The sequence below is a fragment of the Perissodus microlepis genome, chromosome 15 (genome assembly GCF_051167445.1).
Source record: "Perissodus microlepis isolate ML-2025 ecotype Zambia chromosome 15, ASM5116744v1, whole genome shotgun sequence".
NCBI lineage: Eukaryota > Metazoa > Chordata > Actinopteri > Cichliformes > Cichlidae > Perissodus > Perissodus microlepis.
The window spans coordinates 33004551-33030830 of record NC_140475.1 but is presented as its reverse complement, the minus strand read 5'-3'; the positions used below and the strand labels follow the sequence as shown (position 1 = coordinate 33030830).

The 26280-nt window shown below is 40.5% G+C and overlaps 1 protein-coding gene across 1 annotated transcript in view; it reads right to left on the bottom strand.

Moving 5' to 3' along the window:
- The window catches only part of kdm4b (lysine (K)-specific demethylase 4B), a 41187-nt gene that overhangs the window by 8014 nt on the left and 6893 nt on the right, over positions 1-26280 (bottom strand). The window contains exons 6-17 of the mRNA XM_084952825.1: positions 21080-21129; positions 14600-14703; positions 13087-13224; positions 6946-7142; positions 6621-6868; positions 6207-6448; positions 5670-5790; positions 3893-4053; positions 3564-3762; positions 1908-1984; positions 1526-1581; positions 1236-1344 (exon numbers count right to left, since the gene is read on the bottom strand). Coding sequence (XP_084808951.1) covers positions 1236-1344; positions 1526-1581; positions 1908-1984; positions 3564-3762; positions 3893-4053; positions 5670-5790; positions 6207-6448; positions 6621-6868; positions 6946-7142; positions 13087-13224; positions 14600-14703; positions 21080-21129 — 1702 coding nt within the window. The remainder of the gene's footprint in view (positions 1-1235; positions 1345-1525; positions 1582-1907; positions 1985-3563; positions 3763-3892; positions 4054-5669; positions 5791-6206; positions 6449-6620; positions 6869-6945; positions 7143-13086; positions 13225-14599; positions 14704-21079; positions 21130-26280) is intronic.

The following is a 26280-nucleotide window of genomic DNA, read 5'->3' as shown; positions in this document are numbered from 1 at the left end:
GGATGAATAGATACTTGCGTTAGCGAGCAGTTGAACACATTTACCTAATAAAGTGGCCAATCAGTCTATAGGCACATTATGACTTATGAGAGCGCCTATAGAAATTGTAGAAATGCCTTTAGACCAAAAGTGGTTTCAAAGTAAATCTTGTCTGGTTCATCCTCACACAAATCCACACCACTCGTTTCCAAGACTACTCTTGGACAGCCTGCCAACCTCCACATCCGAAAAGAATATTCACCCAACTGATAGGTGATGAAAAAATACGTTTTACTTTACAGTCACTGTTCTGGTCTGTGTTTTTGCATGCAGTAGGAGAATGGACCAGAAAAGTTAGGAGGAAAGATAGCTTTAAAGATGCTTATACATTTTATTTAAGCGACTTGCAGCTCTAAGCTTGAAACAGTTTTCTCACAAGAGCAAAAATCGCAGTTCCTCTACACACAATATGCAAAAGATGCATCAGCTGAGGAATTGAACAGTATTACAACACCTGAGAAATTCCAAAATAACTAAGACAAAAGTAATGTGTTTTAAATCTCTCCATCACTGGAAACTCGGTGTTCAAAGATGGGAGGGAAAACACTGATTGCTGATCACAGTGCAATATAAACTGGTTCCTAGCATGTGTATTCACATTTGATCAGCGCAGTCATCCAAATCATTAGACCGCAGAGCTTCTCCGCTCACAGTCTTTTAAGAAGAGACTGAGGAAACGTGCTTAGACAGCACTCAGATGCAAATGTCACCCAGCTTGTCCTTTGATAGATTATTCAGAGAGACGGGGAGGGAAAGAGGTGACATTATTTGCAGATTTGTGATAATGCACCAGCAAGCACTGCTACTGCCTGTGAAGTGGGATCGAGTGAATGGAGAAGGGGAGCTACCCACGAGATCGATGCAGTTCATTTGGCACAGCGAGAAATGACAGCTGATTATTCAGCCATGCCCCTCAGCACATCTGTTTTTACCCTATATCATCCCTGGCTTCCAAAAAAGAAGAAGGAGGAGGAAAAAAAATCTATCCATTCAAACAAAAAAAGCCTGAAATTCACCTAAACAGTATAAGCAAAACAGCTACAGTGCACAATTTACACTAAGAAGCATAAACTTTCACCAAAAAGAAACTAGGTAACAATCTTGGTTGTATTTCAAAGTAGCTCTCTGCCTGTTTCACTTTACATAACAACACAAACAGACATGTAACTCTCTTATTTGTCACCGTCTGATCTTACTAGATTCTTGCGGGTTTCTGGGACGGCACTGACGTCCACTGGCCCCCTCTCAATGGCATCAATGAAACGAGCTTCAGCCACGGCGATAGCACAGATGACATGAACCCACCTGGTGAAGCAATGAATAGTTTGGTGAGAACAAATTCAAAACAGGGAAATATAGATTCACCGTAAGATTTTTTTTTAATATGAAAATCTTTATTTTGCTCTGAGTATAAGCTTGATGAACCATTATTTTTGTTATTTTTGTAATTTGTGAATTTGCATCAGCTCAAACACGTGGCACTAACCGGTTGTCTGTGGTAGTCTTCAAAGCTCCCCCTCTCAAGTTACAAAGACAGCACTCCTTAAGAAAAGATAATACGAGAACAGAGAAAAAGAGGATTAAGTATAGAAACGGAGAACACATTGACACCGTTCCTCCCACACCTTAGCCAAATCAGTCTTTTCTAAAAGCTTGGTTTGGACTTGTGATTGATGTCATGTTGCCTAGCAGCAATCATTAGAAGAAGAGATGTAGGGTCAACGTGTCCTCAGAGGCTCTAATTCAAGTCAAATCTAATAAACATTTTCAACTAAACCTGCAGTTCTGGAGAATAACTGTTATTCCTGAAGTGGTTTTATTTTATGTGGGGGTGGGATGGGATTGGATCATTTGCAGCCACTACTCACCACTGTCCAGGCTCCTGCTGCACACCTAGAGCACATCCAGGAATCACCAACAGAGTCAGGCTTCACGCCATAACAACCTGTTAGAGAAGAGATGCTACTGACTGTGCTCATCTATTTCATCATTTCAATGCATCGATATTCAGTGAGGACAGCGCATGGCAACATTACCGCCTTTTTTCTATTTCTTTAAAAAGATTTTGTACACATTTCTGCAAATTACTTCTCACCAAACATGTTTTTAAGCATTCTGTTCACACTTTCAGCCCATCACCATCTCCAGCTTAAGCTTCTGAAGAAAAGGGCATGCAGGTTTATGTAACACCTGTACATGTGTGAATGATTCTTAGGCAGAGGTCTACTCCAGCACAATGAGGAGCAAAGGTGTTTTGACAGGATTTCGTTCTGCTTCGTGGTCTCTTACGAACATCTGCGCCGTTTCCCCAGACTGAGTCAAACTCGTCCCTGGATAACTAATGAACTGGATAATAAGAACCGAGGAGAGGAGGGTCGAAGTTGTGATGTGGCACAAAACATCCATTTATGCATACATTTCCAGGAAGGGCTGATTACCGACACACTTGATGAGTCAATGCGTTCATCTGCATCGTTTACAGCATAAAACTTTACTAAAAATGTTCAGTCTAGATAGACGTCCTTACATTTGGCAATAAAAAGAAGAGCCACGCACAGAGAGATTCCTGGGATGACTCAGTCTTACAGAATCTTAACAAGCTGCCTGTCTTTTCACGCTTCGCTTCGACAGAAGCAACATGCCGTTAAAAGTCAACTATATAATGGAAAGGCAGGGTAAATATGAGCTGGGGAAGTGTATGGTGTGTTGGTTTTTAGAGACACCTTTGCATGACCTTTGTCAGCCTCTTAGCCAGTTTAACCAGAGCTGAGAAGAGTTACACTAGAAAGCTTCACTGAGTCTGGCAACAGGGAATTGAGCAGTCTATTGCACCGCTGTATTGAAGTCTCATCCTCTGTGCCTCTGCCCATTTTCCTGAAACTATTCTCAGGGGTCTCAGGTGTGAGAAAATGTTGTGAGCACTAGATAGACTGAAGTTTATGTGTAAAACTTGCTGGTCCGTGTTGGCATTAATTTATAAAACAGACATTCTCCGCATTATGAATTAAATGCTGTTGAACTGGATCAAATTCAGCTCTTTGACAACACAGAGAGGAAAAAGAATTTGAAATCTACAAAGTATTGGGGGGGAAAAGAAGTCTCCACACTTACAGATTCTTACTTTACAACGATTAACATCTATTATACAGTTTCAGATTTGTGTTTTACCCACTGATTGAATGTGCAGGTGGAAAATCAAGTCAAAAGACCAAATTCTTGTGTCCATTAGATACCCGATGTGTCAGCGGGCATACAAATGCTAACTGGCTCTAATCAAAAGCCATATTAAAATTGTCTTTGCTGGAAAGCTTTCTGTTGCAACAACAGTGTTAAATTTCATTACTAGCACAGAGGCAGTGTGTTGCCATCAGATTTATTTTTATTGCTCATCTAATAAAACATCAACTAGTACAGATGTCCCCAGGTGTACTAGTAAGCTCTCTATCACACAGAGGGTACAACAAATGAGCTCGTGTCCCAATGTTAAACCAACACAGCCAAAATCTTTTCAGTTTTATACTTACTGGCATGAACCTGCATTTGGCAAGATGAACAGCAGATCAGGAGGCTGGTTCCATCCTCCCCAATGTGATAGTTGGTGGGTGGTGGCTCCGTGTTTCCTGCTCCGACGCTGAAGCACATCTCTGGGACCAGTGGACGAGTCAAACTGCCATGACGGGGAAATGAAGCGCCCAGGGTTTCGTTATCAGTGGAGACATCTTTCTGTGGTTGGAAAGATCAGGAAAAAAGACAAGTTAAATGTTAGTTTGTTGCCCACTATTTATGTCTGTTCTAATGGGTCTGACCTGCCATTGTTATATGAACCACTCCTATGTGCCTGGCGTGTACCTACCTTTGTGTACGGACAGAAGAGTGAGCAGACAGCACAGTGTGGTTTGAGCGCAGCTACTGCAGCATTGAAGGCTTTCTCTGCCAGGAAGTTAGGTGAGTGATTCTGCCACAGGTGCTCCTGCTTCTTCATGTCGCTATCCATTGGCATGGGGGAGGCCAGATCTGTGGGTAAAGAATTCAAATGCATGAGTGTGCTTGTTAGACAGAGCTGGGGAGGATAACACATACTGCAGTCGTGTTGAGAGATTTGTTACCGCTAATGATTTTTATTTTTCTCTAAAATGCACGTCAAGCATTTTGAGAGAAGCTCCAGAATGTTTTTCATAAGAGAGCTCTCGCCAAGAGACGGGAACAGCACATTCTGGTCATGCACAATAACAACACCACTCCTGATATAATTGGCTGATGAACACAAACAGCACTGACATCAATAATATGCTGTGCAGAGTCAGGAATCAATTTTAAAGTGATGCCTTGAAGCTACTGATCCAAACACTTTGTCAGACCTGGACCGAAGGCAGGAAGATATTTTCACAAGCTTCCCATTTAAGTGGTTTTTTTCCTCCCCTTCCCCTCCTCCACCACAAGTCTTCTTTTTCTCCTTGTCACCCCACCCACCCTTTTAAAGAACATACCCCAAGTCGGGTCCCCTGCTGCTAACTCAAAGTGACTTTGAAAGCAGGTAATTGGAAGTCATGATCCCCTGATCAATAAGTGTCAGTCAGAAAATGAAAAGAAAAACACTGAAGAGAGAGTAGTCTTGATTTCATTATCTCCATGGGGAGCTTCAGACCTGCTTGTTTTTCTTCCCCCGAATCAATAAGAAAAACAAACAACAAAACAACAACAATAGTATCTTATTCGTTTTATGTACAAGAAAACCATGAGCTGGATGAACTTTTGGCTGTGCAGTCTATCCAGACTCATAATGCTTTTTATGTAGTGACTACTCTAAAGGAATTTATTAGATGGGTTCCAAAGACTAGCAACTTCAATTCAAACATTGAAAATGATCACAATATTTCAGATTTCTCCTTCCCTGCTTCCCGTGTTATGGCCAAAAAGGTGTTTTTGTAGAACACTACGCCATTATAGTGACGATGGCCAATTACCATTTAGATAAAAATATATATAAACATCATGCCACGTCTCTTTGTGATGCTTGACATATTTGTGAAATTTCATGATGCTGTCTAAATTTGTGGGTTTGCGGCACCCTTCAAATTCTAATTGGTTCATCTCTGAGTCCAAGTAAACAAATCTGTCGCAAAGCTGAAGTGCTAACTACTTTGGGCTGCTCCCTTATTCACAGTGGGTCACCACAGCAGGTAGCTCTGCGTGTTCGATTTGGCAGATTTTTATGCCGGATGCCCTTCCTGACGCAGGGGATATGTGCCTCCTCCCGGGATCAAACTGTGGAGCTTTCACTAGAATGTGTAAAGCAGGACGCCGTAGAGATGACACCTGTGCCAAATCTGAAGTAACTACAACAAATCTGTTTCCTGAAAATCCAGTTTTTGTTCTTTTCTTCCGTGGCTCCCTCTGGTCTTTGTATCAAACATATTATTGTATTATTTGCTGTTTTTCCCTCCATAATTTATTCATGTCTACATGAAAACAGCAATTACAGCACAGCACAGGTTTCAACTGACATCCAGGAAGATCAAATTGTAGATATACTAGCAGCTTGCGAGACAAGTTTCTGAACAAGTGTTTGAGACTTTAATAGCAGAATATTTACAATAAATAACTGAAGTGAAGGACGGATATCCACATACCTTTGTCGCTAGCTGGATCTTGTTTGACAATGGACAGAGGGGAGCGCGTGGGTGGCTTGCTGAGGGGGTGGCGGCGACTCTTTTTTATTTCTGTAGGTATTTTCCTCTTGGGATAGGTTGCCTAAAATAAATTAATTTTAAAAAGTGTGTCTTATTTTTGTTCAATGTGTCTAACCTTAAAATATTTATCTCCAAATAAAAAGTAATTTGAACATGTTCAAACTTGATATTAATTTAATAAACTGCTGTTTTTCAGAATGGATAAAAAGTAAATGGAAAAACAAGTAATGACTACAGCTGCAAAAACATTTTTTCCTACATTTGTGGATTATTACAGCAAATATTTGTGGATTTTTTTTTAGATTTAATTAGCTTGTGTTTTATTAGCCAATTCAGAGTCTACTCTATTGTGATGTAAGCTCACAGCAAATAAAGTATTAAACTGCCACCAAGTGGGGATTACAAACGCTTAAAGAGCTAACCTGTCTGACAGAGTAAAGGACAAATCTATTGACTTTCAGTCAAGATCGGACTCACCTGGGTGGCACTCACATCCATCTTGTTGTCTGCTAAGATGTCGCTGTGTCTCGGGGACAAAGTGTCTAGATGACGAGCCGTGTCCCTCTTTGAATTCTTGTCGTCAGATGTAGCAAACTGCTTAAACGCTTCCTCGAATCCAGTGATGGCATTTTGGCCACTGGAGATCTTCTTCGGCTTTCTCTGCTTCTTTTTCTCAATGTCGTCTGTCAAGTTCTGTGGTTTGGTTTCTTGTTCTTGTCCTGGAAAATAACAGATGAGGAGATAAAGTCAGAAGTGCTACTGGCTCATTAAAAATGTCTGTATGAGGCAATGAGGTTAAAACTACCATGTGGACTGAGTAATGACTTTTTAAAGTGGAAGATTCTATCACTGAGGATAGAACTGAAAGAAATGCTTTCATATCTGCCTCACCCTCTGCAGCTGGAGTCTCTACTACTTTAGCAGCGGCCTCAGCAGCCTGCTGCTCCTCGCGCTCCAGGGCTTCCAGAGTTATCATGGCCTCTCGGGCAAGACGTGCTTCCTTCTCCTTCTTACGCTGAGCCTCACGCTCCTCAACCTGACGCTGATACTCAGCAGCATTCAGCTCAATGCCTTCCTCTGCCAGGACTTTCACCTCCTCGAGCTTCAGACGACGGAATTGCTTCATCTTCTGCATGGCCCTGTCATAGTTAGATAGACAGCTAAGTAAAACCCTCATATTTACTTTTGAACACATGAAGAATTTCACAATACAAACCTTCGCAGGAGGTTTGCCCGTTGGGCGACGCGATGCTCCCTCCAGCTCTCCAGCTCAGGGCTGGTGAGCTCTGTGGGCTTCAGGTGGTCCAGCACTGTTGTGTCTTTGCCCTGCTTCCACAGGTCATAGCGCTCGGGTTGCAGGCAGCGCACAAACACATCCATGGAGATTTTCACCATGTCCTTCCGGCAGGAACACTGGAGAGAAAAGACAAGGCTCTACATTAGAGTAGGGAATACCTTTTGTAAAGATGGGACTTCTGTGTGATAAAGGGGGGTGAAATTCTAGATAAGCATCTCTATTCAGGTCTTTCAGAACCCACTACCCCACAGCCGTAGGACTACAGATTATATTACACATCCAATTTCTGAAAACTCAAAAGAGTAAGTGAGGAGTGATCAAAAGCAGAGGTAACCATTCAGAGTAAACAAATCAAACTTTACAAAGGGGACTAGTCTATCTAGATAATAAAAATCTCTTACTTCCATCTCTATAAGTTACTAAAACCAGAGACAGTCTAAGAGAGAGAGAAGGCACCCAAACAATGCTGAATTGAATCTAATCTGTAAGAGCAAAGATGGTTGTAAAATTTTAGCTTCTGGAGGAAAAAAAGTTTGTTAAAACCTTTTTTTGGGGAGAAGTCGGCAAACCTTTTAAGTACATTATATCCAATTTGACTGTTGACTCAAAAGGCATGCATATTTTATGTCACGGTGACCACAAACAAAGTTAATTTACACACACGAGCATCAAAAAGGGACATCAGAATTACCAATACAGCTACAAAATGACCTAACTTGCTTTAAATGGTCACAGGTACACAGGCCTAGAGATCTGCAGGTGGCGATCTCCCGGCAACCTTTATTTTCTATGGAAGAATGTATAGACCCCAACCTGTTAGCAAGTGGTCGTGTAGAGGATCGGTCACAAAGATGGTGCTGTACCAAAAAACTTTGGTTAATAGCACTCATAATTTCCATGAAAGATGCCAATTTGTCTGCAAACAATGGCATTTCCTCACTTTTCACAACTTTGTTTGCAGACATATCTCCCATGCACTCTAGTGAGCACAATGATAGCAATCAAAGTAGTTGTCAGGAGGTTTTCAGTACAGGACAATGCCTTAGGGACTACGAGCAACCTCCAGCAGCCACTCACCAGTTACAGGATCCACACTTTTCCCTGTCGACCAGTGGTTGCCAGACAGTTGCCGGCAGGTCTCTAGGCCTGTGTGACAAAGGCCACACCTGACAAACAGGCTTTAAATATACAGTAAACAACCAGCTGTTCCACTATGGTGTTGTACATAAACCACTGACCCGAGATACCTTAAAACGTGATAATGACTAAAATACGGCACGAGACACAACCATTGAGTCATCAGAACTATTGAATCATTGAGCTTACTAGAGAGGGGAACTGTTGCATAAAAAACTGCAGTGGTGCAGGAGTGAAAAATGGCATGGACATCAAAATGAAGTTTTGAAATACAGGAAACAAATGGAGGGTGGTGTAATGAAAGGAAAAAAAGAAGAGGAAGGAGACATGAAGATATTTTTTGTGCCTCGCTTGCTGTGTTTCTTTCAAATCCTTTTATTTCCTGATCTGTATTGACAGCCTTGTGCTCAATTACTAGAAACACAACAGCCCACACCTCCACAGCAAAACAATTTCCAGCCTACATCTCATCTAGACACCACTTGACAGACAGAGACATTAAAATACTGTGTTGGTGATGGAATGGGGAATGGGAGGGCAAAAAAGAGGGGGGTGCAAGTGCAAGCATGGGAACGCCTGATTTTTACCACAATGAAACTTTTACTGGGAACAGGACGTGACTAACAAAAAACCCCATCAAAAAACAGCCACCGAGATAAATATTGCTCTTACCCTGATTGTACCTGGCAAAATGTGCATTCTTCACTGCTAAAGAGATTCAGCGCCTTGTTTTATTTTTAGGAAGGTGTTAAGAGGTTATGGACATCATTGCCATCCTCAAGGGCCAGGATGAGTTACACTTTATTATCATCTAAAAACTTAATTAGATGAAACTCAGTTGGAGATGCACAAGATCTCAGAAAACAAAAACCCACTCTGAGGCAGGGAGGCAATGAGCCCTGAAGTATACTTGGGCTCCTAATGAAGCTTAATTATAGGAGCCACAGAAAACCTGAAGCCCGGGGACTCACTGTGGATGCACAGCACTTGCTTCAGTCTTCCTTTATTTTTCAAAGTTCTTCAGTGTAGGGATACTTCTCAGTATATCCAGTAGTATAAAACAAAATGAGATTGCATGAAAATGTAAGCATCCAGTTATTTTGTTCATTCTTCTGATGAAACAAAACTAACCATCAAGATGCTAATAGGAATGGAGAATAATTTCAAAGGTATTTAAAAACAGTTTTAATGGAAAATTCTGAATGTGCTGTACAACAGGGCTGCAGATCACCCACCTGCTGAGAAAACAGAGTAAGGCAACACAAAACTAAACCACTACTTTGGTGTTTTTTTGTGTTTTCTTTTGTTTGTTTGCTTATTTTTCAGTTAGCAGGAAATAAAAATGCTGAACACATTTAAATAAAGACTAAACTGCTCCAATTTTTCTCCCACTCCCACAGTTTTCCCCTCCTTTCCTTCTTTATCTCCTCACATACATCCTCAGATGAGATCAGCTGCTTAACATGCTGAACAAAACGAGAAGATTTAAAACAAAACAGTACAAACGTTGATTAGGAACTGTGGTAAAACAACTGTAAAGTGGCACGAGCCAGGTTTATGATTACATTGCAAGTTCTTGTATTTCTCAGCGATATTTAACGGTCTTCACTAATCTGTGTGGCTGTAAGTCAGGGGTTTATTATCCTCCAGAGTAAAAACTGTCCTTAAAGTCAGAAAAAATAAACAAAACAAAACAATCATTTGTATGTCCTCCTGCATGCAGTTGCTTCTGCAGTGTACTAACTGCCATTGCAGCAAATATACATTCAGCATGAGTGTCGAAGCTCGGGCTGCTGTGCATTTTTTAGGTTTATATAAAGTAGCAAAAATATAAAGTCAAATATGACTGTAGTTTTAGAAATAGATGATCTTTCTATGGTTAAATTAATCAAATTTCCTCAACATCTGGGCAGAAAGAAATCTCAGCAGCAGGAAGGTTCATTAAGCTGTTCAGAGTGAAAAAAATTAAACTGTAATTTTAAATTACTTTAGCACAGCGTTGCAAAGTGGCAAAAAGATTTTTGTTGTTTCTCATGAGCAGCATTAGGGTAATTGTAGTTATAGCATCTTAATTCACCTTGCCCACACTGACACAGCTTCCTAATGTTATACTGAAAATCTCAGTAACATGTCTGTGTTTTACATATGAGCTAAATTTAGATTTTGGAAACTCTGTGGACAAATTCTGATTGGTTTTGTTAATGACTGGCCTAATTATGTTGCTCAGTGTCAAGAATCTAGTCTGCATCTTAATGAACACTTCTTTTCTTCTTTTGTTTCAGGCAGTGTTTGCTACATTAACACTGACACAGTCCTTTCTTTCATAAATGTAGCAAAAAATGCTAAATGTTGAACTATATCATGGACAAAGTTGATGAATACGACTAATAAAAACATATTCTCTGGTCTCATAGAAAAAAAAAAAACAGATGAGCCTGCAAACAAATACAGAAAAGATGAAGCGAGTCATCTGTAGTAGAATCTTTAGATGAAAAAGTGATGTGATTTAGCCCGGAACCTGGGAGGATGATTTTTGTTCATTTCCCAGACAGGAAAAAAAAAAAAAATCCTGGAAGCCTGGAGGAACATTAGCAAAGTGTGACTGAGCACCAAACGAGCAGAGAGAGGCTTTCACCAAGAATACAACAACCCCAGAAGACATAAACTTTTAACATTCAGAAAAATAATGCTGCAGAAAATGTAAGTATAACAATATGAAGAATCTTTTTCACCGACTTCAATTCGTCAGTGGAGTCTACATTTTGCTGTCTTCCCTTAAATGTGCAAAAAAAGGAGAAAAAAAGAAAAATCCTACTGTAGCTAGTCATGCAACACCTTTCTTTTTGATTTCTGCTGTTATTATTCTTGTCATTTCAAAGAAAGCTAGCCATTTCCACACTCAGATCTATGGTTCAAATGAAATTGTTTGAGTTACAATGCTTTTCTGATATGCTATGAATGAGGTACTAAATCCATGAAAGGCAAAAAAAAATGAAAGAAAATTAAATGGCCAACACCTAACGCACAGCCAGAGGTGGAGAAGAAGGTTAATTAGAACTGTCACGTCTTAAACAATAGAAGTACAACCCCACACAGAACATGCAAGGAATGCTGACAATAGACCTGCTCTGACCGCAGATGTGTTCACTTAGGAAGCCAAACAGATGGGTCAGCAGTTAAAGAGCTTGTCTTTAAAAAGGACTGAGACATGAAGCACGCCCAAATTCTCTCTCAGTCTCTGTCGTGTGCCACCAGCCTGAAAACAGTGACAGATTCGATACAGAGCCCCATCGTTCACTGTCCTGTTTGATGCTGACAGACTAGGGCTCAGCAGGGGGAAGGCGGGGAGGGGAGGGGAGATGAGTTAATGGATGACTGCTTAAGCCAAAGACAGAGAAAGATGGCGGAGTTAAGAGAAAGATTAAGAGAAAATGAGACTTTATTATTGCTCAGGAAGAAGGTGGCGTAGGTAAGCCATCTAAAACTACTATCTATATCAAGATACAGAATATAGAGAATATAAGAATTGAATTTTTTTTTAGGATATTTGGGGAATAAAAGGAAAAGAAACTCAAATAATTACGGCCCTGTGGATGTATGCCTCTATATACAGAGGGACAACCCAAATATAGAAAAACCTTTCAACTTTTTCAGGCATTTAGGATCCACTTATTAACAAGGCTCAGCGCAAGATCTGTGCAGTGAGCAAAAAGGCAAAGAAACGCCTTCAGCAGGTCCTGGTCTCTGGTTCATTTTAGCCAAAGGCTCATCTGCTTGGTCCAAATGATTCACTATGAGGTGTCTGCTACTGAGCTGTAAATTACACAGCACAAGTTCTGGGACAATCTTTATAACCATAACACCCAAAGAGTACAGACGCCTGAGTGAAAGAGAAATCTGGCTAGAAAGAAAGAGCCCTGCTCGTTGGTCGAGCTGTTGTATTTTTCCACGTTCCTCCAGCTCCGCGTGCCGAGCTGTGCTGTCGATTTGTCGACTCGGATTAGTCGTGCAGAATGGAAAACTCTTCTTTAACAAACTGAGACAAGCGCAGTGGAGATGCTCCCTTGAGCACTGGTGAAGGGAAGACTGCTGGAGCCTCGACTACTGGTTCTTAAATTACAAGTGGCCACATGGGTACAGTAGGAAGGCCGAAAATGAGAAAGAGCGAGAAGGGAGGGTGATGTGCTTTTGCAAACTGGCACCTCATAAATCTGACATGCAGCCAAGTAGAGAGAAAGCAGGGAAAAGGGACATGCACACACACAAAGACAGAGACAGAGGACTGAACATGAAATGGAATGTATAGAGAAGAGAAAAGAGGGGAGTTTCTTCCAGAGGACATTGTCGTTGGGCTCCCTTCCACAACCAACCCATGCCCTGTCAATTTCATGCTCAACAGCCCACGGGCAAAGTGGCAGTTTGCGTCAGTGCAAGGATGCGAGGGTACAGTTAGTGTCGTAACAGATGGTGTGCAGCAGAGAACCAGACGCTGCTTTTATATTTCGATATGATCTATTACTTCATCCCTTCAAAGAAGCAAACACCCAGAGCAGGAAGGCTGCAAAGCTGCCTCTGAATCACACATCCGATCAAAACTATTCAAGTGGAGTGTCTACACTGGCCTTCAGACCTCGTTTCAAACAAGTGCTGACAAAATTTAGATAAAAACCCATTTTCTAAATGGATAGACATGTTATATAGATGGAGTGCCCAGTTTGCAAAGTAAACATGATCATTAATGAGCATCACTGCTTTTCTTTTAGCCAGATCAGTGTTTTGTTTTGGATGTTTTTGTGAGATCATTTCAAACGTTTTCAAAATCCCCCAAATCACTTTTTCTCATCACTGCTGACACGTTAACACAGCAGACTGAAATTTCTCTGTTACGGTGACTTAACCTCTCTGCAATCAGTCTCATCTTACCAGTGTAGCCATCTTGCCGTAGTCCACCCAGCGCAGCGTGGCAAAGTTTGTGGACTCTGCACAGTTGAAGCCATGGTTGAAGCCGGCGTGGTAGCCATAAGGAAAGGTGACCATGAACTCCCCTTCATTCTGAGTTATCTGTTCACACAGACAAGAAAACACATTTTTTTAAATGTCTGAAGGCTGAATTTATCAGTTGTCTCTGTGCACAAGGAAGGCATTAATCTATTTACCAGTTATTTCTTACAGCTATATTTTATTATTACCAACAGTTGCACAAAGGCTACCGCTGACTTAAGGTTTGAGGGATAAACATTGAGTTTGAATCCTTAGAAACATCTTGTCCATGTTTTTCTGACTTAATTCGACTAAACATGGCTGCTGCTCCGAGTGCTGAATTCCTTCCCATGAGCTCAGTGTTATTCTGCAAATGTGCTCTACTTGTCCTCACATTTTTAACCACTTTTGTGTGCGTGTGCGTGTGCGTGCTGCCCCAAAATCCAAGCCCTATATATCTGACTGCGGATCTCAACTTCTTTACAAAGCATGGATCTTGGCAATCAAGAGACACATCAAGCCAGATAAGGTGACAGGCATAAGAAGGAGAAACGGAAGTAGGGGGCTGAAAGTGGGAGATAAACTTCTTCAACTAAAGGCAGTGGTTCAGATATCAAAAGTCCCTTTTTGCTACTGCAAGAACACAAGTTTTATTTTTACACTCAAATCAGGAAAGACACTGTAGGTGTGTAACAAGTCAAACGTTCACTGTGATAATGATGTCCTAAGGGGTGAGAAATGAGATAAATGGGGTAGAGGGGAACCCTTATGCTGACTCTGGAGAACATCAGATGCCTGCTCCATGTCAGCGTTTTTTCCCCCTTCCTCAATCTGCCATAATTTGAAGACTGAACTGCTGAACAGAACAATAACTGATAGGTGAAATGATCCCCAACAATTTGCTACGACAGACACAATATCTTGACTCAAACTAATTTTTCAGAGCCAGTATAAGTTGCAATGTTTGCATCAAAGCTGAGTCATTAGAAATAAAAGCCCACTTCTTCTCCAGCTGACGCAAGACACACTTGGAGAACTGGGGGAATAAATGCACCACTTCCCATCATCTGATACTAAATATTTCAAATCTCCTCATTGTTTTAATGTCAATATCTGCATCACAATTTCCACTCTGATCATTATGAAGCTGAAGATGCGTGTGTGCTTAAGCATTGGGGTACAGCTTTATTCCATTTTATAATGGTTGCCTACTTTAGATAGATGTTAGAGTCATGTAAGCAGAGAAACAAAGGGCAAACAGCTTTCTTCTATATGGTGTTAAAGGGTGAAACAGTGTCAGCCAGTTTAAGGTAAGTGGGTGGGAGGGACTCTGTTGCTACTTCAGCCAGCACTGGTAAAGAAGCTTGTATGACAGTTAAAACAGAAATTGTTAACATTACTTTATTACCTCATGGATACCTTATACTGTGTGTGTAGGGAAACAGCGGCTACTCACCCTGTCAAAGGGAATGCCATACTTCTTCAGGATGGATGGTGATATCAGTGTCATTTTGTGGCGAAGGAAGGCATCGCAGCCTTGGGAGCTGCCGGGAAAGAAGCCTGCAGAGGGTGAGAGTGAGCATAGGGCATTTTACTGACAACCACAACATCATCTTACTACAACAATTGTAGGGTATATATGTATATGTACATATGTTCATGTTATCATAAACCTCTGAAGGCAATGTTATGTTGTCTTTTTGTGTTTCTTTCATGAGCCACATTCAGCAAAATCTGTATCCATGACAGAGTTTTGTTCAATCACCACAAAAGACAGATTAAAGACTTTGAGAAAGTGCTGCAGGCCTGGCAAAAACAGCCCACGTTTTTTTTTTTTAGTTTTTTTTTTTTACTCTTGCTAGTTTATCTAATGGAGTGAGGAATCGCTGTGCATCTGCTTGTCTGTTTTCTTAGCAAGGGTATAACTGGGAATCCAAATGATCCAAGTCATTTAGATAAGCAATTTGTGTGTTTTGGCTAAAAGTTATCTTTTACACTTTCACAACTACTAACTGCCTGCATGTAAACGATTAATCTGTATATTGTAGCAACAGGAGAATAACTGGATTTAAACTCAGAGTTAGTGAGAGAAGATTAATAAGCAAAGCCGAAACCCATATACCAATATTTGGTGATTGGCAACTTTTTTCTTTCATACATAGGAAACAATAAATGCTCAGAAAAAAAACCTCATTATGTGTAGTTTCATTCATTTAGACTCAACTCTGCTTAGATCAGCTGGTTGTTTTGTTTATCGTCAGGTATCTGGTGTGGTGGATCAGCCAAAACATCGGCCTACTGAAGTACACCAACACCAAAGACAATATGTCAACCGCACTCATAAGCCATCAGGTACACGTTAAAAATGGATTTTGTTCTCACCAGAAACTTCTTTTAAATCCACTTAATAAGCCTGAATCATCGAGTCACAGATTTTACGAACGGAAGCAATTATGCGGTGACTATGAGAGAAACTGTCTAGCAATGAAGTGTTGAGCATGAACAGTAATTTCAAGGACATCGGTTAAGAGCTGACACCAATGCAGCACTTGTTCCTGAAAGCCATTAATTATCATAATCATTTCCTGGGCCAACAATCCCCAGATGTCATCATGATGCCCCTGTGGTCCCCTGCCTGTCAGCTGGCACAAGTGAACTTTTTTGAGAAGAAAACTTAAAATGACACGGCAACTGAATACATCAACTACTGCATGGAAATGGGTGACAAAATTTACAGATGAAGCTACTGTACACTGATAGCATCATTGCTTACTCTGAGTTTTAGGAGGAAAAAAAACTAATTATTTCTCTTATTCTGTTCTCAATCACTACAGCACCCTAATAGCATGCCTAAAATTAGGTTATGCTGTGAAGCATGCGGGTGTCCGAGACATGAATGGAATCACTCTCCGATCATGATGCAATATTTTCATCACACTCTGTCTGAATTAGAAACTAACAGTATGTTGCAGTAGTATTACGACCACAATCTAGCATAAACCATTACCAAGAAGCTTGTCAGCCTTTACTGGAATTTAGATTGAATATATTAATTTGCACAAACTGCTTTGTGTAAAGTACAAAAAACAGATTACAGAGTAATTAAAGGAGAAAATCAACACATTTGAATGTACTGCATTAGCCTGATTACTATACAACAGTGATCGGAGAATAGATTTCTATGCTCCCTTCATATGTGTAATATAATCCCATAAGTGTATTTCGACACTGACAAATAAACAGCCATCTCCAGTTGAAATGCAACCATTTATCTTGTTATTGTTAATCCCACAACCTGGAAAAGGAAATCCGGTTTCCCCTTGACATGGGCAGAAATTAATTCACTGCCCAAAGTGTGGAATAATCACATTACCACAGTGCATGAAAATTCACTGATTGTGGGCCTCCAGGTTGGATTTCTGGGGAGATCTGATGGATGTCACTGTGTGTAAAGGGATGCAACAGCATAAAAGTGAAGCTGGGTGCTGTCTCTCTGTAAAATTGTGATCCAGTTCAGTGCAACCAATGCAAACAGAAACAAGGAAAACCTGTGGGGTTATTTAAAACATGTTACTAATTTGCAGAAGCAGCAGCACTAACAACAGTGACAGTCAGACACTACTGATTATTTAAACCATGGTCTCGTCTGTTTACTGCAATGTAATTAATCCGAAAACAATACAATGAGCTGTGCATTAATTACCGATGTTTCCGTCACTAATAAAAGTTACCGCAAGTCAGTGTACTTTATGAGAGGATTCAAACTGCACTAAAGGAAATGTGAAACTGCATTTGCTATTGTATCGATGTGGACTTTTCCAGCTGGAGTAATTTACCAATCATACCCATCTTGTATTATAAAACAAACTCAATTCCTTAAAAACGCCGCCCGCTTTGAGATCATAATATACCTCTGACATTTTGGGCTCTCAAAGCCCCGACTCACTCTCTAAAACAAAGGCTCACTTCTGCTCTTGGAGACAGAAAGACAGACTCTGCATAATCAAAAGAATGAATTTCTCCTCCATCGCTCACTCTCCACCCCCTTTACTGCATGTACCCACCAGTGCCTCAAAGGGGGGTCCATCCATGCCTCCACCCAGTTAAACTTTAATGTGACTGACAGTATAATCAGCACCCATTTCATCCTTCATTTTCACTGCATTGTTTCAGCCTCTGTTCCACCCTACAAAGCAAAAGAGGGAGAGGGGGACTCTCTACTCTCCCAGTGCCTGCCTGCCCGTTGGAGCTGATAAAGGTGAATAATGTGCCGACAGAGCCTGCGTATTAATCCCCATTAAAATGCAGCTGGCTTTCTGAGCTCTCCATGGGGTAATATTAACTTAAAGGCTTCATTCTGTCCTTTCGAGTTTGAAAATTAAGTTCCTGCTTCGAACCCTACACCCTCCCCTCCTCTTCACCTTAACCGAAAAGTCTCCCGCCGTGGCAGAAATAATGCAGAGATGAGGAGAGATAGGAGTGACGTCTGTTACCCTGTCAAATGTCTGGAGAGGAGCTTTTAAGTAACCATTGTCCCAGTCCCATTTAGCATCCCTGCAACACTCATAACTGTCTTTTTAGGACCCCATAAACAGTTGGCTGCCTGTGCAGAGGATGGCTTTGATAGGTCAGTGAGAGCCTGTTAAATAACGGTGGCAGTGGTGTCCTCCTACTGCCAGCTGGTTAGATAAGAAGAGAGGAAGACAGGAAAGAGCATCAACATATACAATGTAATTAGAAAGCATGTTTCTTGAGATCAGAGATGTCGAGGTTATTTAAATAAAACATTAAACAATTCTGCATACATTGAAATGCATAATTCCCAAGTATTGTCCTAAAACTGCCAAACCAGGCAGATAAAAGTAAGACAAAACGCCCATTTTGCAGTATAATGCAATATTTATTGTCACCTTACAACAAGCGTTTTTATTATCAGCAAAGACTTCAACATGCTCTGTGAGTAAAGCCGTCAATACAATGGGCCCATCTCACAGCAGACTTTTTGACTGGAGTTTTAGAAAAGGCACAGATGGAAGTAATAACAGTAATTAGGGCTCCATTCTATTTAGGTGGGCCAGTAAGTCAATGTGAACACCAGGGCTGTGAAACTGAAACAACTGAATAAAATGATGCCAAAGCTGCAGTTGTGTTTAGTACTGGTAGGGTTTGTAGGGTTTCCCCCTTTATTTAGTTTTTAATACTTAATTGTAAAAATATTACTTGAGAGATTACAGAACTAGGGTGTTTAAGAATGAGGCTCTCTTTGATTTGTACTTAGGATTTGGAATAATTACAAGGTGTTTTATAATCTTAGATTCTTCTGTGGATTTTTCATGTCGTTTTCAAACCACAAGAGCAAGTTTTTGCATGAATGAAGCCCAGTGGTGGGCCCATTTGACAAACACTCTTTAAATGACCGTAACTCCGTTACAAACTGTGCTAGAGAAAAAATTCAAGTGGTTTTGGAGAGAGGAGAACAAAAGCTTTACAGGGATATGTATCATGGTAGCAAAAGAAAATTCAGGTACTACGGTCTGAACGCAGACAGAAAAATCAGCTCTGGCTAGATTTTACCATGTGCGCTTCACATTAACGTAACTCCTCAACCATTTTGGGCTAGAGAGAAAATTCACATAGTTTCTAAAAGATAGGATTCAATTTACAATTTTACATCACAAAGTCAAACATGTTGGGTTATTTTTGCAGCTTTCTTTTGTGGAGAAATTTTAATGCAAACGCTCCATAAACACATTGAGTAATGAAGTGTTTTCCCTTTATACCAGCGCAGTAACGGCTACAACCAAACCCCTATCCATCGCTGGCACAGCACTGTGCAGATAGCCAGGGAGTTCCTCCACAGAGGAATATTTGGCGAGGCTTAAAGGCCAACACCACAAGAAAATCCACTGGTGAAATGATAAGAAATGAGAATAAAAACATAAGAATTAAAATCTTCTCCAAAAAGTGCCTCAGAGCAATTTAGCAAACTGCTGAACAAGTAGAACATAAACACTGATATGTTTTTGACTTCCAGGAGTGAGCTCTCCTCTCACCCTCGGCAGCTGTATTTTACAAATGAGGCAGGTGCTGGATAAGCCAGCTAAGCTGCAATGTATGACTGAACACCCTGCTATAAAAGCTGGTGCTAATGGGATCTCAGTTTAATGTCCAAAGCCAGACTACTCTGCGGGTGGTTTTAAAAGTAGCATTTAATGTCATTTTTAACATTTTACCAGTGTAACCAGCAGATGTATGGATAAAGGACATCTGGGCCAAGACTGTCCATTTCCCTGTGTGTCAGTCACTGATTACAATATGAATATAGATACACTTATTTTAAAAAAAAAAAAAAAAAGCTAAATTACTGGAGCGTGACAGCTGATGCTTTCAAAATTACAGCTGCCAAATGTGCTCCTCTTATCCCTCCACATGGACTTCCTTCCACAGGCTGCTCAAATGTGACTGGTCAATACGACTCTAAAGCCCAAAGCATCTCACTCCTTGCCCTACAGATTCTGCATATTTATAAGGAAACCTATTTAACTTCATGTGTGTGTAGCCCACAGGAAAAGGTTTTAGACCTGGAAATGCAAAACCAGCTTCCTCGAGCTGTCTTTCAGCCCCTCCCTATTATGTGACCGAACCTTTTTGAGTTTAGTTCATCAACAACAGTTTTTCCTTATAAGCACAGGAAGTGAAATACTGTCTGAATGCTTTTGTTTCCTTTGTGCATAGAGACAAACTCCATATATTGCACATAGATCAATGGTGCATAGTCAAATTCCACCCAGGAGAGATAACTAGCATATAACTGGGAGAATGTGTCTATTTAAAGCAAGTCTCTCTTCTCACCTTGATATCTTTTCCCTCACTCTAAGAAACATTCGATACTAAGGTTAATCCTCACTGATCAAAACAGAGAATAAGAGTAAAAGGAGAACATGGGTGCTGGAAAAGAATGGGGAACAAAAGGAAACATCTTGTGTCAAAGAAAGATGGCAGAATGGTATCACTTCACTGCCTCTTTTATCCACCTTAGACAAGATTTCTAGATTTCAGATGAAATCCTCATGTCAAAGCACTGACTATAAAAGTCAACAAAGAATATAATGCTGAGAAATTGTTCTACTTTTTGTTTTTTCACCCTAGTTGAAATATGTTTGACGTTTTCACTTTTCCACAGATTTCTGACAGGCGTTAAGACCGTTCATGAATCATCTACAGCCAACACTTCCTCCTCGGGATAATAAACATTCATCAAAACATAGTCCAGAACAACTGGCCTTGATTGTGTGAGTTTTTCAAGTTTTCCGTCATTACTTCTGCAGAACAAACAGGTGCTGCTGGTGTCACTTCAGACAGCTTCTACTATAAAATTCAGCATCCATCCTCATCTTTTTAGCATGAGTGACTGCACACGTTAAGTGCTTCAAGCTGCTCTTTCATCTGCTGCTCCATTTTAGCACAACCAAGTGACCAAAAAACAAAAATATATAATTTTATATATTGTGGCAAAGTGGCATTATCAAAGTTTTTCACTAACTTAGTGCATATGCGCCACACTGTTGATGGTAAGGACCACTGTGCTTGTCAGAGGAAAAGCTGCAGGAAGGTTGTTTATTGTGAGTGCTAAACAATGATGTCCATGCTGCGGTTGGGAGAGGAGAAGGTGAGATGTAGCTCAAAAGTGCCGCTTTGTTTTCTATTAAACGATGCAAGAGGGGGCAATAAGCGTGCTTTGAATGTGTGCTTGTGTGTATTCAGGGCATGTGTTAAGTGTGCAGCGCGTGTATGATTTTAATGGCGTGTGCTCTACAGGCGGATGCACTTGCTCTGTCACTTAACGCATGTGAGTGAAAGAGATAAAGGCAGGAAAGCGTGCGGAAGTGGTGAATAAACAAACTTAAATGGATTTTAATTGAAATTAGCTCCTCACCTTGTGCCAGCCTCTCTAGTCTTTTGCCATGCTCAGGAGGGACACTGTACCTGTGGAGACAAGAGGAAAAGATGACAAAAAGTCAGACACCTCTGACTTGTGTTGAACTTTTTTTAACCTAATTTTCACCTTCTCTTTCTTCCAATTATCTTCAAATAAATCAAGCTGTACAGAATATTTTTAAATCTCTAGTGTGAACACTTTGCTTATACTAACAGCTTAAAAGGAATCTGCAGTTTTGCTGAGGTGAATCTGCAACTTCAGGAGGTCTTGTCATAAAGCAGATGTGTGGATAAAGCTGGGTTGCATTCTTAGCATTAAATATACGTCAAACAGCAAGCATGTGGCCATGTGACAATTTGACTTGAGATTCACCATAGTATTAAAAGCAAACAGATGAGCACACAGGGTAAGATGCTAGAGGGAAACAACAAAACACACAACCTGTTCCGGTTTTAATATGATTTAGAGTCAGAGCTGTCAGAAACACACCACGGAGGCTCATGGTTGTATGTGCATTACTCTAGTGATTGACTTGGTGCAATTAAGAAGAAAACTTTGAACAAAAAATGTCAATATCTAAACACTGTAGCAGCGAAAGAAAACAATTATCATTAAAAATATTTATAGTGAGACTGGGAGGGAAGGAGAGGTTAGTGGAAAAGATCAAATGAGCGGTGAAGGGCAGGACCAGGAGAAATTAGTGTTTTGGGAGTGCTAGGTTATTTCTGACCTCTCAGCAATTACTGGTTTGATGAAACTGCCCATGACATAACCTTCACTATTCCTCCCTAAAACAAATTCTTGTTTTTGTAACTGACATATCTGTGCATTTGGCAAAAGCCCTTCTTTTTGTTTCTTTGTTTTTCTTAAATCATCTCAATATTTTACATCCTTTTGTAACAGTAACCCTTTGGCCTTGGTGTTTGTGCTAGAGCGAGGTATTACTATTGGCATAGTGTTCGTGCTGAAAAAATGACAACTGCAGTGCTTTGCAGGTACATGAGGTAGGCACTTTGCAGTGCCTACCTCATGTACATGAGGTAGGCACTGCAAAGTACGTGGCATTACACCAGTTGTCATATGCTAAACTTAGAAAGCAAATTTCTTTCTAAAACAGAGTGGGAGGAAGGGAGCAGAGCTAAACTATAATCTGCTCATTTGTGAAGTTATTACATACTCTTTATTACAGCAATTAAATCCTCGGTATTGTTTAACCCTCCATAGACCTTGAGAATGAAGATGTGTGGGGGGAGGAGAAAAAAAAGCCTACATCTCTGCTTTCTTACAGAAGCCTTAACAACCAGAGAGATGTTTGAAACAAACTGAGAAAGAAGTAACAAAGAGAGAGACTGTGAGAGGCCAGCGCACCTAATGAGAGACAAGAATGGACAAGAGAATAAGACTCAGGAATGAAAATAATTAATAAAAGGAAGCATAAAGAGAAAGTCCATTCCAGTCAGAGACGCCATGAAACATGGCGCCACACTGCCACCTGTAGACAAAAGATTAGACCGTCGCTGGAGCTGCAGCCTCCTTCAGTGTTTTATTGTAAACACTAAAACCTATGCATAGATTTTAGCTCCAACCTGACATTGGGTTATGGGCTAATGTTGTCACAAAGCTCTGCAGGCATTCTTATGAGTTTGGTTATGACCAGATATATCACTCGGGTTTTGGGTCATATAGCGAGCACGGTATACACACGGATACAACTGAGTGCAGCATTGTAACGCAGTTTAGTTGCAGCTCAAAATAAAAAAAAAAAAATAGAAGAAAAAAAAAAAAAAACAATAAAAAAAACAAACAAACTGTAAAACGAACAGCAAAAAGAAAACAAAATGAGCTTCGAGTAATTCCAGCATCTGTGTTCAGCTAGGCTAAATATATCCCCAGACCTCTCAGCTGAAGATTAAATTGATATCGATCTTTTCCTCCAACTCAGGAACACAGAAAACAACTACATCTAAACCGAAGTTTTGGAGTCCACCTCTAAAAGCTGTTTGGGTTTTTTTTTTTTTTTGCTGCGTGAGGTAAAATCACATCAGAGCTTTCTGTGCAAATATGTACATTTTTCAGAGAACTCCATCCCAGAGACAAACTAAACAAATCAACCGATCAGCGTGAGTCCTCCTGTTCCCCTCCGTCCGAAGGCTGAGGTTTCCATGGCAACAACACGTATGTCACTCTGCCGGCACGGTGAGAAACGCACAAAACAACACACGGCAAATGAAGGCTTGAACTTTTACACCTCTCTGGGGAAGAGTGTTATTTACCCAAGGTGGGACAGCTTTCCAGGCAGGTAGAGATAGAGGGGGGAGCCTTGACAGCACGAGAAGTGCCAATGCATGTGTTAGTGCGCCACTGCAGACATGTTGCACACACACTTCTTTAAAAATCTGTAAACAACTATGGCACCGTTAAAAAGGAACTTTCAGCTACTAAAAACATCAAGTCAACGCTGAGAACACCCCACTCAACATCCGAACTACAGCTACATTTCAACTTCTATGCAGATTTTCAGCTCCCCGTTCCTCTCCTCTGGGAACTGTCAAACGACAATGCTTCAAAACCATCGGACTACAGAGGAGGTTGAAAACTGATGGATTCATAATGAACTCCACCCTTCCTGGGAAGTTGCAGCTGGGCTACACTTCAAAATATCCCTTTCAATTCTCTTTCGTCAGCCTTTCCCTATCTTCTAGTTGCATGCTCAGAGGCTAATCTTTTAACTGACAGCAGATCTATTGTTGTGTGTTGGGGTAGATGGATGATTGACAGGGTTTCAGCACTGAAAAGAGAAAAGAGAATGATGGAGGGATAAAGATGGGAAGAAAGTGACTGGCAGCTAAGGGTGAGATCTTCCACACATCCACTAGAATGTGTGCGATTGGCACTAGTAGTTTTGGTAGGGTCTGACTTTGATGGGAGCAGAGTTGCATGGGGAAACGGAGTTAATTTCACAATCGGCTGCACTATGAGAGGAGAGGAAGTGAAAGACAAAGAGAGCGTGTGTTTTAAAGGACCGTGCTCTGTTTAACAGCCTGTAATTACCCCACCACACACAAGTATAAAAGTGAAAATGATTCAGTTTCAGTGGGGGGAGAGTGCGGGTGGGTGGGCTTGGTGAGAATTAGACAAGAGAATTCAACAAAAGCATAAAAAGTCTGGGGGAAGAAAAAGAAAAAGAGAGAGGAAATAAAACTCGTACATCTGTTTAGTTGGGCATCAATTAGTCAGACTGATGTTAAAATAATGTTGTTGTTTTTTTTATTACAAGATTCTCGATTGCCCAATTTGATAATGGTTAAAAAAACAAAAAAAAAAAACAAAAAAAAAAACAGAATCCGTCACAGCACGAAGGTCCTGGGTTTGAATCCACCATCAGACTCTGTGGAGTTTGCATGTTCTCCCCGTGCCTATGTATGTTCTCTCTGGTTACTCCAGCTTCCTCCAGAGTCCAAAGACATTTAGGTTAGGTCAACTGGTAGTTCTAAATTGGCTATAGGTGTGAATGTGAGAGTGAAAGGTTGCCTGTCTCTCTGTGTTAGCTCTGTAATAGACTGTAACCTTTTTGGCCAATGACAGGTGGAATAGACCCCAACCCGATGCTGGATTCATAATGAACAGTTACAGAAAGCATATTTTAAAAAACCACAAAAGGAAGAAGCAGTCTTTTTAAAAACAAAACAAAACAAAAAACTTCTTTCTGCTAAAATCTGTCTTGTACATTAAAACCAGGTCATTTCTGTTATAGTGAGCAAAACTGGTCTCACATTGGCTATGATTTGCATACCTCTCTGGCTACACAAAGAACATTACTGAAATTCAATAAATTCAGATAGGGAGACGACAACAGTAATAACACTGCCCTCAAGTGGCTGTAAAGGGATTTATACCACTTTGGTGTGTTAAAAAAAAAAAATCTATGAAACAGCCCTAAATATATAACCAACAATTGTTTCCATAATAATCTTTAAAAACGGATACAAGAGAAAGACAGAAACACCACACCTTCTTAGCAATTTAATAAACACCGTGGAGGTGTATTCAAACAAAGGAATACTGCATACACAGACCTCCATAAGTAATGCAGCAGTGCCAGAGGTCCAGAACATGTAACACCAGACTGAACACTGCAGCTCGATGAATGTAATTTCATCTGTCAGACCACACGCACTTTGACACTGAGTCGTAGTGAAATATACTCATGCTCACTCGGAGGTGTGAAAACAAGACAGATGATTTTAATGAGGTGACATCACAGAGAGGGGGAGCTATAACACATAGACACATGGTATACCACTTCAGGAGGCAAGCAAGAGAGGGGAAAAGGTGGCGGGGAAGCATACTGTGAAAAGAAGGAAGACAGGTGAGAAAGAAAACAGAGAAGGAAATCTTTAAAACAACAATAAAAACCCACAAACACACACATACACAGAAGCAATACTGTATTTCTGAAAGCTGAGATGACACTGCTCCCCTCCTGCAGTGATATGGATGGAAAACAATGTGGAGGGAAAGACGGCACACACACACACACACACACAATCATGGAGCAGAAAAGGTAAGAAGAAAAACATATTTTCCCCTCAGGAACCATGTGACAGAAGGAAATACAGACAGCAGGCAAGAAAAATATAAATCTGAATCACAGCACTACCTCTCCTGTACAACAGGCTCTATAAAGAGTTTAAGCAACTCTCAAATGTCAAAGTACGATGAGACAAAAATTAAAATCTTTGTTTTTAATTTACCATTCTTCAAAGTACCGCATCAGACTAGAAATTGAAAAATAAATCATGTGAATAAGATAAAGTGACAACTAGCAATTATAAAGAGAAAGAACTTTTGTGCCCGTTGTTGACACAAACTGTAACAACTAACATTTTTTTACCCGGCATTGAACAGAAAGAAACACTACTTTGTTATTGTTTGGCATTACCAATCAGTCAAGCTTCAGTTTCAATTTGTATTTGCTTGAGTCCAAACCACATAATTAGTCAATTTCATCGAGATGAATGATTTGGCAAAAAAATGTTTAAATGAAAACATAGTTTAATTCATTTCAGTTTTACTTATATAGCAACAAATCAAAACAGCAGTCACCTTAAGGAACTTAAAGACCCAACACTGTAATTGGCAACAGTGGGAAGGAAAAACTTCATTTTTACAGGAAGAAACATCCAGCAGAACCGGGC